Source organism: Centroberyx gerrardi, chromosome 14 (genome assembly GCF_048128805.1).
Source record: "Centroberyx gerrardi isolate f3 chromosome 14, fCenGer3.hap1.cur.20231027, whole genome shotgun sequence".
Lineage (NCBI taxonomy): Eukaryota > Metazoa > Chordata > Actinopteri > Beryciformes > Berycidae > Centroberyx > Centroberyx gerrardi.
Window position 1 is genome coordinate 8,437,153 of NC_136010.1, and position 10,053 is coordinate 8,447,205.

The 10,053-nt window shown below is 41.8% G+C and overlaps 1 protein-coding gene across 1 annotated transcript; it reads right to left on the reverse strand.

Moving 5' to 3' along the window:
• Positions 1 to 558: 558 nt before the first annotated feature.
• Positions 559 to 9,149, reverse strand: alas2 (aminolevulinate, delta-, synthase 2). Its single transcript, XM_071910168.2, has 10 exons — positions 9,033 to 9,149; positions 6,753 to 7,116; positions 6,043 to 6,138; positions 5,687 to 5,909; positions 5,150 to 5,334; positions 4,817 to 4,996; positions 3,569 to 3,733; positions 2,406 to 2,674; positions 1,687 to 1,849; positions 559 to 1,293 (listed from the first exon to the last, which is right to left on the reverse strand). Exons 2-10 carry the CDS (start codon positions 7,093 to 7,095, stop codon positions 1,130 to 1,132), a joined length of 1,788 nt encoding a protein of 595 aa, XP_071766269.2. The 5' UTR covers positions 7,096 to 7,116; positions 9,033 to 9,149; the 3' UTR covers positions 559 to 1,129.
• Positions 9,150 to 10,053: the final 904 nt, after the last annotated feature.

A 10,053-nucleotide genomic window follows, 5' to 3' on the forward strand; every position in this document is an offset into this window, starting at 1 on the left:
GCTCCACAGGGGCCAAACCATCCAGTGTGTGGAGGCTAGTCTGGGGAGGCTGCGCCTGGCTGAGTGCTTCCTGCGCGGGGCCCTGCAGCACTACGGGGAGCAGCAGCTCAGTAAGGCCTGGAGGCTGATCGAGTGCGGCCTGGTGGTGGACAGCGAGAACGCAGAGCTCCGCAGGCTCAGGGCAAAGGTCAAACGTGAAGCAGCCAGCCCCTGCAATGTCAACTAGGGTTCATATTCAGCGTATCACAAGAGATCTCCAACCTAGCTTGCATAATGTAGCCATATCAGTGCCTATTCCTGAAGATTATGTTGAAGAGGAACTATCCAAATGATGGAGAAATCACCTAACGTTTTAAAAGACATGTTTGTATGCATTCTTTGAATAGGAGGTGATGCTCGGTATGCAGGGTTTATATTGTGTCTTGCAGGGTTTATATTGTGTCTTCCAAGTTCAAATGAGGTTTGTAGTATTGACAGTATTGTTTTCGTTATGGTATTCCACATTTTATTAATCACAGCACTTCAAAATATTGTATATTAGAAGAGTATTCTGAATGGTAGAGATTTTCAACATCATTTAATGTAAATTTTTATTATTCCTCATGTTCTAAACCAAATAGCTACTGCAATGATTTTGTATACATTCAAAGATTGAAGTTGGGCAGTGGATGTCTTTTCAGTTTTAATGAAACATCAGTAATGATATTATCCTGGAAATGGAAACAAATCATGATGGTTGTGTTATATGATATGAAGGAAGTCATGCCACATGAAAATAAATATCCAAACATCAATTAATCCAAACATCACACCTAGATTAGAGATTTTAGAAAGTGCCCAATGTGCAGGATTTATACTCTTAAAAGGGAGGGGGCACACTTTTCTGTAATCATATCCATTACACCCAACACAAGTCACTTCAGTAAGCTTAAACACAGGAAAATATAAATAAATAAATACTGGAATTGGGTCTGTATCATTGACATGAAAGGAATGTCTTATTTTAAATCCAAGAGTAATACATTTGTACTTGTCTGAATGCACCTGAACTAGGATTTTCCAATTGATAAGATAAAATTTATATTCATATATGTGTAATTTGTGTCGAGAATCTACTTGCACTTTGGTATTATGCAGACACGGTGATGTATTGTGGCTCCATGTTGCCGAAGTAGGATTTCTCCCACTCACTCATGAGGTCAAAGTGCAGCGGGCGGTCGCAGAAGGTGCAGGAAGCCGTGGCCGGGCTGTTGAGCAGAAGCCCCGCCTCCTGCCACACCTCCACCAGTTTGTCTGTCAATGAAACACAGACATTTCTAAGAATGAACAATTTAATGCCAATATTCATTTATCTATTTCTTTCTTTCTTTTGTGTTTTTAGCCAGCATACTCCAAGGTTCCACAGTAGGTCACACTAGCATTAGCAATTTATGGCATTAGTTTTTCCATTGAGGGACCACACTCTCAGTAAGATACTGTCATATTTTACTGCACTGCAGTATATGGTGACAAGTGGATGCCAAGAGGCCAATATATACTTACAAAGCCAAGAGAGACACTAAGGACAAACATAAATCATGCACACCCACCATTGTCCCCACTTAACTTGATTGGACATCTACCAGAACAACACAGACTTCATTTCTATGGAGAAGCCGCAGACGGGGGTTTGCTGGCCACACTCACCCACAAAGTACTCCATCATGGCTGGGTTGTGATGCGGAGAGGGAGCCAGGCGCAGCAGCTCCTCACCGCGAGGCACCGTGGGGTAGTTGATGGCCTGGACGTAGATGTTGTGCCTCTCCAGCAGGGTGTCGCACACCTTGGTGTTGAGCTCAGCGTTGCCCACCTGGGAAATGAACACGGAAAGTAACATAAGCCTTTTTGTGGATGTTTTTACTTTTTATTCAGTACGATAAGTGTGTGCATCTTTGGTATTGGTGGCCCGAGTAGGAATCAAACTCATTACTGTGGTAGTGTTAGTGCCATGCTGTACCTATTGATCTATAGAGGACCTTTTTACATGGCAGGTACAAAATGGTGTGCTGACAGAGATTTAGAATACATTATGTTTTGTATTTTTAATGCCTTTAATCTTATGGGTAAAAGTGTTGTGTGGACATTTAAAATATATGCAGAATATTAGAAGGGTTAACTGCCAGAGTTATTCCCTAATATATAACAGGCCAAAATGGCAATGTGATTATGTAATTCTAATAATGACATAATTCTCTGTGGCACTAATGAGATTAGTAGTAGACGGACGCTTGGGCCTTATAATCATTGCCTGGCTTACTGTAGTTGATATTGCTCTGACCCACAAAAGACAGGCAACATTAAGATAAGGAGGTGGTAGAGCGAGATAATGTGGTGGCAGAGGCAGTAGCAGCACTACTATTTAATACCTGAATAGGGATGATGTGGCTGGGGCAGTTGACCACAGGCAGGCCCTTGTCCATGAGCAGCTGTCTCATGTGTTTGACGTTCCTCTGGTGGGCCCTGCGGAGGACCTGACCCTCGGGGCTCCTCAGCACCCTGACGGACTCCAGGGCTCCGGCCAGCACCATGGGGGGCAGCGAGGTGGTGAAGATGAAGCCGGCTGCGAAGGAGCGCACCGTGTCCACCAGGGCGGCGCTGCTGGCGACGTAGCCTCCCACACAGCCAAAGGCTTTGCCTGGAGCAGTAATGACAGAAGGAGATTAAAGTCAGAATTCTGAGTTATGACTTTAATCTTAGAATTCTGACTTTAATCTCAGAATTCTGACTTTATTCTCAGAATTCTGAGATTAAACTCAAAACTCAAATACATTTTTCACATGTGGCCCTAATCCTCTTCAGTAGGTATGTGAGGTGAGGAAACAGGCAATTAAATGCATGCCCAAAATATTCTTATTCTGACATCTGCGTGTCTGGAAGATATTATGAAAAGGATGAGATTTCATAATTTGCAAGTTTAGTTTCAGCTTGTTTCTTATTCTCAGTGCTTGTCAAATTAAGACTTGCACTGTGCATTATAAAAGTAAGGGTTGTTAGCTTATATTTGATGTGTACTTGACAGGGACTTCTACCTAAAACCGTACAGCCACTGACAGTATGTGTTCCCTGAAGGCTTTAACACTGGGGCCAGACTGGGAGTAGAGCAGGCACCCAGCTGATAATACCTCTGCTTCCTCTGATGAGAGCTATAGCTCCTCTCGTGCCCTCAGTCAACCTGCATCAGGACAGCGTCATGCCTGGTGAGAGTTTTTGCTGCTATGTTGGCAATATGACAGTCTCAGTTAGTGTAATTGGCAATAAGTGGGGCCTTGGCCAAGAGGAGAGCCACTTGGCTTGGCCTAATCTATGACTGTTTGAAGCCGTTTGCCTTGCCCTGTCTGTATTCACTGCTGTGGCAACAAAGGGAGATGTCAGTGTGTGTGACTGATGTAAGAGACGACATGTCACAGTTGGAGTGGCCTTTCATTTCTTTCATCAAACCTTTCATAACAAAATGGAGGTGGAACATTAATGTATGCAGAAATTTTAAATAAAAAGGCTACAGAGGTGGCTTTCCTCACAAATTGCTCACCTAAGGTCCCAGAAACAATGTCAATCTTGTGCATAACATTGTCCCTCTCGCCCACTCCAGCTCCATGCGCTCCATACAAGCCCACAGCATGAACTTCATCAACAAATGTCAGCACTCCATATCGGTGAGCTACATCGCACAGCTCTTCCAAAGGACATATGGCACCTGAAAGCCCCAGGGAATAAAATGGTATAATTAGAAATGTGCAGTAGCAAGTGACCTGTGGAAGTAAATGAGCGCTGTGAATAGCACTGTTGTGTAAGGAGGAGAGGACGTGTCGTTAAACACGCATGGAGAGCGCCACTGAATTCATGAGTTAGCATGTGTTATTCTCTTATGACTTGGAATATTTAAGAATATGAAGTCTCAACATTTTCATCAAAATGAGCTTTGTATATTAGTATTGATATCAGTTTCAAATGATAAATTGTACCCTTATCAACAGAAAATCCTCCCAGATATGGACCCAGTCACCTATTCAATCTATTTCAATTCCTACTCTATGGAGCTGTCATCAGTGTAATAAGGCTGAGGAGGAAATCTGTTTTCTCCCATGGGAGACAGTAATAAATGATCACTAATGGAGACTGAATTATTCTAGGTTATAGAAATATAACCAACTCCGAAGCTCGCTTCCCCTTTATCAGCAATTAATTAAGAGAAGATTACTTTGTGAACATTTGACTTTGTCATTAAGTAGAAATAATGCACATAATATCCATTTTCAACAGAAACTGAAATAACATCACATTTCATTTTAATAGCACCACAGTTTGGAAAAGCTTTTTTCCCATTTACTGCTGGTTCCTGATGTCAGTTGGTTTGTTACCCAATTCACTTGTGTGTTTGTTTATCACCTTAATTTTTTCTGTTTTCTTTTAGACTGGGTTTTTACAAGATCATTGGGGTTTCTTTGGCTCACCTTCCCAGTTTCTATTTCTTTTGCCTTCTCTTTTTTTTTAAAGTATTTTATTGATTGTATGAACTTATGTAATGGTAAATACAAAGGTGGGTAAGCTATGGCCTCCAGCTGGTGATCATAAAAGCCACCAATATAAACAGAAGTCAGTTACACCTTCAGAAAAAAATGAACTTCTGCTTTCTTCTTTAAAAGAAAGTCTTCATATTCATCTTATAAAACTCTAAACTGAGTTTACCCTCCAACACATCCCTGATTGTGCAAACAAACTAAACCGAAACCTAAGCAATCTCCACCATCAATACAAATCAACGTTTCATAGTACTCACCGTCCATCGAGTGCACAGTCTCAAATGCCACAATTTTGGGTGTCTTGGGGTCCGAGCGCCGCAGCAGTTCCTCCAGATGTCGGCTGTCATTATGACGGAAGATGAAACGCTTGGCTCCGCTGTTCCTGATGCCCTGAATCATCGAGGCGTGGTTCCCCGCGTCAGAATAAATCTCGCACCCTGCATGCCACAGTGAACACAGCATGAAACCAACGGAGATGACTTCCACCTCATAGTAACTTTGTCTGGAATATGAGCAGCATGCTTGACGACCAAAAACATTTGAAAACAGATTTTTGTAGCTTTTTTTTTAAAAGACAAGACATTGATTACCTGGCAGCATCTTGGCCAGGGTGAAGAGGGTGGAGTCATTGGCCACGAAGCAGGAGGAGAAGACCAGAGCTGCGTCCTTCTGGTGGAGCTGAGCCAGTTCCTGCTCCAGCGCCACATGGAAGTTGCTGGTGCCGGAGATATTTCTGGTTCCACCTGCGCCTGCACCGTGTCTGTCCAGGGCATCTCTGAGGGCGGACAGAATAAAAACATAAAACATCTGTATATCATCTGTATATCTGACCCAAAGGTCCACATAGTCCATCTATGGAATGAAAAGAGTCCTGTCTCAATCTTTCTAATTCACTAGTCCTTCCTTTCAACTGGCCCTGTGCTTGAGTCTAGACCAGTCAAATAATGTTTCTAGCTGCTAGGAAACTAAGTCACCAATCAGCCATGAATGAAAGCGTCTCATATTCGTAACGTTCTTGCCAGATAATGACAACCTAGAAACTGAAAGCAAATTGAGCACTCAATGGACTTCTAACATCCAAATATAAAGGGTACAATGGCCAAAATCATCTTTTTTTCTCATTTTACCTGATCCCCTTGAGGACCTGCGGGTGCCGGCTCATCCCCAGATAGTCATTGCTGCACCAGACCGACACCTGGGAGCCCTCCCTCCCAGAAATAGAGTAATCCTCAGCGAAAGGGAAGACCTCGACGTTCCGGTTCACCGTCTTGAAGACGCGGTACGTGTGGTCCTTCTTCTTCTCAGCTATCTTCACGCTGAAGAAGGTGTCATAGTCGTAGCTGGGGCCTACTGCAGAGATGGAAATAGATAGTTTTGACTTGAAATCAGTGAAGACATTGTAAATGCATTCTTACAGACTGCACTCTTTAATTAAATGAGTAATATTTGAGGGTTGTAGCCCAAGTTGGCGCTGTAAACTCACCCATGTTGTCTTTGAGGAGGTGGGTGACAGTGTCGGTTTGAGCTGATGTTGGGAAGATCGAACTCTTGAGACCCTTCAACAGAGAAGTGATCACACCTGTGAAAGAGGAGAGACGACCCATGGATGTGAAACTGCTGCAAACTTTTTTTTTCATTTTGTCTATCCTGGGTCTTTGCCTTCAGTTAGATATTAGTTAGTAACAGATTTTGAGGGTATGATGCCTTTGTCTCTGTTGAAGTTAAAATCCGAGGTAACACTTTATTTGGATAGCCCAACGCTGATACTCAACTATCAGGTGATAAAAAAGTAGATGTTCAGCAAAGTGTCACTTGTCTATTGGATGCATCTCCACACACTATGTAAGCCTAACCTTGACTTTAGCCTAAACCTAACCCCAAAAACTAACCCTGTCCCCATTTTTAGACCTAAACCCAACGCTAAATTGACCCTATTTCTAACATTAACCCCAACCCTAACATTAACCCTAGCTAAGACATTGAGTATCTATCTATACACTACTTTTCGCACAATTATGACTTGAATTTATCACTTGAAACTAGACATTTTAGTGACACATTATAGTCACTTGATATGAAGTTGAGTATCAACACTGGACTATTACTGTACTAGCTGTGTGAATCTGTAATTACTGAAGTGTTTGTATATTCATCATTATATCTAGATAATGTTGTTTTGTGTTATCTGCCCACCTGGGTTGGGCTGTTCTTGGACGTCCTCCTGTACCTCAGGACTGGCCCGGACCATCCCAATCTGGGAGGTGACGAAGGGACAGTCCTTCGACACGGACACAGCCACCTGAGCCGCCGATTGAGCAAACTGCCTCTTCTGGTTCACTGTGGGAGGCCGGTGGCTCGGTGGTCGGGTGGGTGAGACGTCCATCTTGGTCTCCAGAGAGGGGGGGCCGCTAACACTGATCTGGCGAGCAATGATGGGGCATCGGTCGGCCAGAGACAGCAAGGCGGCCCCCGTTCTCCTCAAAGCGGGCTTAGGGGCCGACTTCAAGAAGGGGCAGTGGTGCAGGAAGGCAGCCATGGTACTGAAGCTGTTCCTGTTCTGAGTCGACAAGATGAGAAAGTCACTTTGTTTTATAAAACTTCAAAGCCTGACTCACTCTGTGCAATATATTTGTAAAAGCTATTTTACAAAAAGAAAGAGCTGTGTAATCTCATTGACATTCGGGATGTGTGCCAATTCACAGTTGGTGGTTACATCATAACCACTTTTGCCTCAAGAAACTTTTGCCTTTTCCAGAAACTTCCATAGAAAAGCTAATAGATCATTCCTAACACAGTCAGGCTACCAACATTTAAAATGAAGTAGACAGGGGTATGATTGCACTTAAAATTGAATTTCATAAAACCAAAATCCCATTATAGCTTACGAGGTTGGGAATGTTTGGAGGTGCTAGAAGTGTATGAGCAGTGCAGCTGAGTTGTTGAGTTTTGCTACAGAGAGCAGTAGGTGCCTCCTCAGGGTGCGGCAGGTTGCTGCTGCTTATCTTCACTCTGCAGGCGCTCAAGTGTGACTGACAGAGACGTCATTGGCTCAGGCTGATTACTGCAGTAGGCTATCAAATAATCCTCTATAAAACACAATGTGGGTGCATTTAATTCTTTTGATTAGCAACCCGCAGACTATTATTTCCCCCTTCCTTCGCTATTAAAAGTTTCACAAATTTTTCTAATTCTAGGCAGAAAAATGGTTGACTGTTGGCTGTAATCATAGCCCAGCAGTAAAGCATTAAGGATTAGTCCACCAAATGCAGACAAAACAATAACTGATCCAAATGTGCATGTGTTGACCTGATGAGCACCTCCATGTGCAGTTTAGTTTACAAACACGGACCGGCTGTATCATCCCTCTCACAATCTGCTGCGGCCGGCAGATAAGGCAATTCTCAGGATCTGTGGTTTATTCCTGTGGTTGCAGGTTATCTTGAAGTTGGACTATCAATATGCTCTTGCCAGTGGCTTTTAACACCAAAAGTAGGTCAAAATGTTGTTTTATTTTATTTCATTGTTTTTGTTGAATAAATTTAACTGTAGGTTGTCTATTCATGACACAAAAAAGACCACATATCCAGTTATCCCTATCTTAGTTAATTGGGCTACAATGTAAAAAATATTAAGTATCCACACCATATGCCTCTCATCAATGATGTCATTTACACTGTGTGCATGGTGTAGACTACTAGTAGGCTACTACTAGTACTAGTTGTAGTCGTAACTAGTAGTAATAGTACTACTACTACTCTTTCTTTTTTGTGTCCTAACCCCATATGTGCCACGGCATAACCTGAGATCCTGAGAGGCAGCCTCACTGGTGGTGCCGAGGTCCAGGTCGGACACAAAGGGTGATCGAGCTTTTACTATCAGAGCACCGAGGCTTTGGAATAGCCTGCCTGAGGGTCTTAGGTTTGCCAATACAGTTTCTTCTTTTAACTCTCTTTTAAAAACATATTTTTCTATCTTAATGTATTCAATTTTTTCTGTTCGCTTAGTACATTCTTTTAATCTTCTTACAGCATATTTAAACAAAATGTCCTTTAAATATCATGTTGTGTATGGCTTCTCTGGTTTCTGTATATGTATGGTTTAGTTCCTTCCCCTGATTACAATTGTACTGCTTGCTCTTACCTTTGTTTTATTCCTTTTCTGTATCCAATGTTTTACTGTTTTTATTTTATTTTTTCTAATTATTTTATTGTAAAGCACCTTGTAACCTTGTTAAGAAAGGTGCTATATAAATAAAGTTTATTATTATTATTATTATTATTATTATTACTACTACTAATAATAATAGCACTATTACTACTACCACTATTGCTGCTGCTACTACTACATACCCACTACAAAAACAACAAGAACTACTACTACTATAACTACTACTACTACTAATAATAATATTAATAAAATAAGGTTATTATTCCTAAAAATGAATACATTAAAGAGAGGATTTAGGGGTCTCACCTGTTGACCTGCACTGAGGACGAACTTCAAAACAGCAAGTCGACAGAAGGTCAGCAACTGTCACAAGTTATTGGAGAGATGTTGAAGAGCATTATGCAATCTTCTCCACTCCCACCCTTCACAGGCGTCATAGGCTTCAGGCTGGGTTAGGGGGGCCTGCCTGGGTGGGTGGAGGGGGTGATGTGTGTGTGTGTGTGTGTGTGTGTGTGTGTGTGTGTGTGTGTGTGTGTGTGTGGGGGGGGGGTTATGGGAGTATCCAAGATGCTGATTAGGGTTCCTTCACTATTATGAAGTGGTAACCATCAACAAGAAGACACACACGAAACTGAGTATCACCCTCTGTCATGCAGTGACTTTATGGCAACTCATCATTTCACCTTGAATTTTAGAATTGAATTATCTCCACTTTCTAAAAAGCCCCCCCATAACTTTTCCTACACTTTCTGGACCTACAAAATCAGTAATGTTAGATTTTCTAAAACATGCATGAAAATAGTTAGAGAATAGTTACATTTACTCCCTTCAGCTGATGGCTTGTTGGCCTTCTCTTACACCACGAGAAAGAACTATAGTAATCCTGTAATATAAGGATAGAATATATCGAATAGAAATATCACAGCAAAGCTATAAGTCACAATATAGTTATACAGTATTATAGTAATATTCTAGTTATACCATAGGAGATTTAAAAAGTACCATAAAGGAGGACAAGGTCACTATAAACTAGTTTTTAAGTCCTTATAGGAATAATATATAATATAATAATATTATTATTATATATTATAGAATAACCCCCCGTGCCACACACACACACGCACACACACCTACACACACACACTCACTCTCTCTCACACACACACACACACACACACACACACACACCTTTCCAATATCATCTTAATAAAACCATCCTCTTTATGTTTCGTTTTTTCTCAAAAAGTGACCCCTGTTTTCTGTGAACTTACTCAACGTCACAGCCTTACTAATTGTTTGGATAGCAGCTCTGTGCTCATCAGTATGC

Bases quoted from the DNA above. Each gene is read 5' to 3' on its own strand.
- alas2 (XM_071910168.2), bottom strand. From the start codon at position 7,095: ATGGCTGCCTTCCTGCACCACTGCCCCTTCTTGAAGTCGGCCCCTAAG. The intron at 3,734-4,816 runs GTGAGTACTATG...TGGGGCTTTCAG, and splicing joins GACTGTGCACTCGATGGACG to GTGCCATATGTCCTTTGGAA. The intron at 2,675-3,568 runs GTGAGCAATTTG...TTACTGCTCCAG, and splicing joins CATTGTTTCTGGGACCTTAG to GCAAAGCCTTTGGCTGTGTG.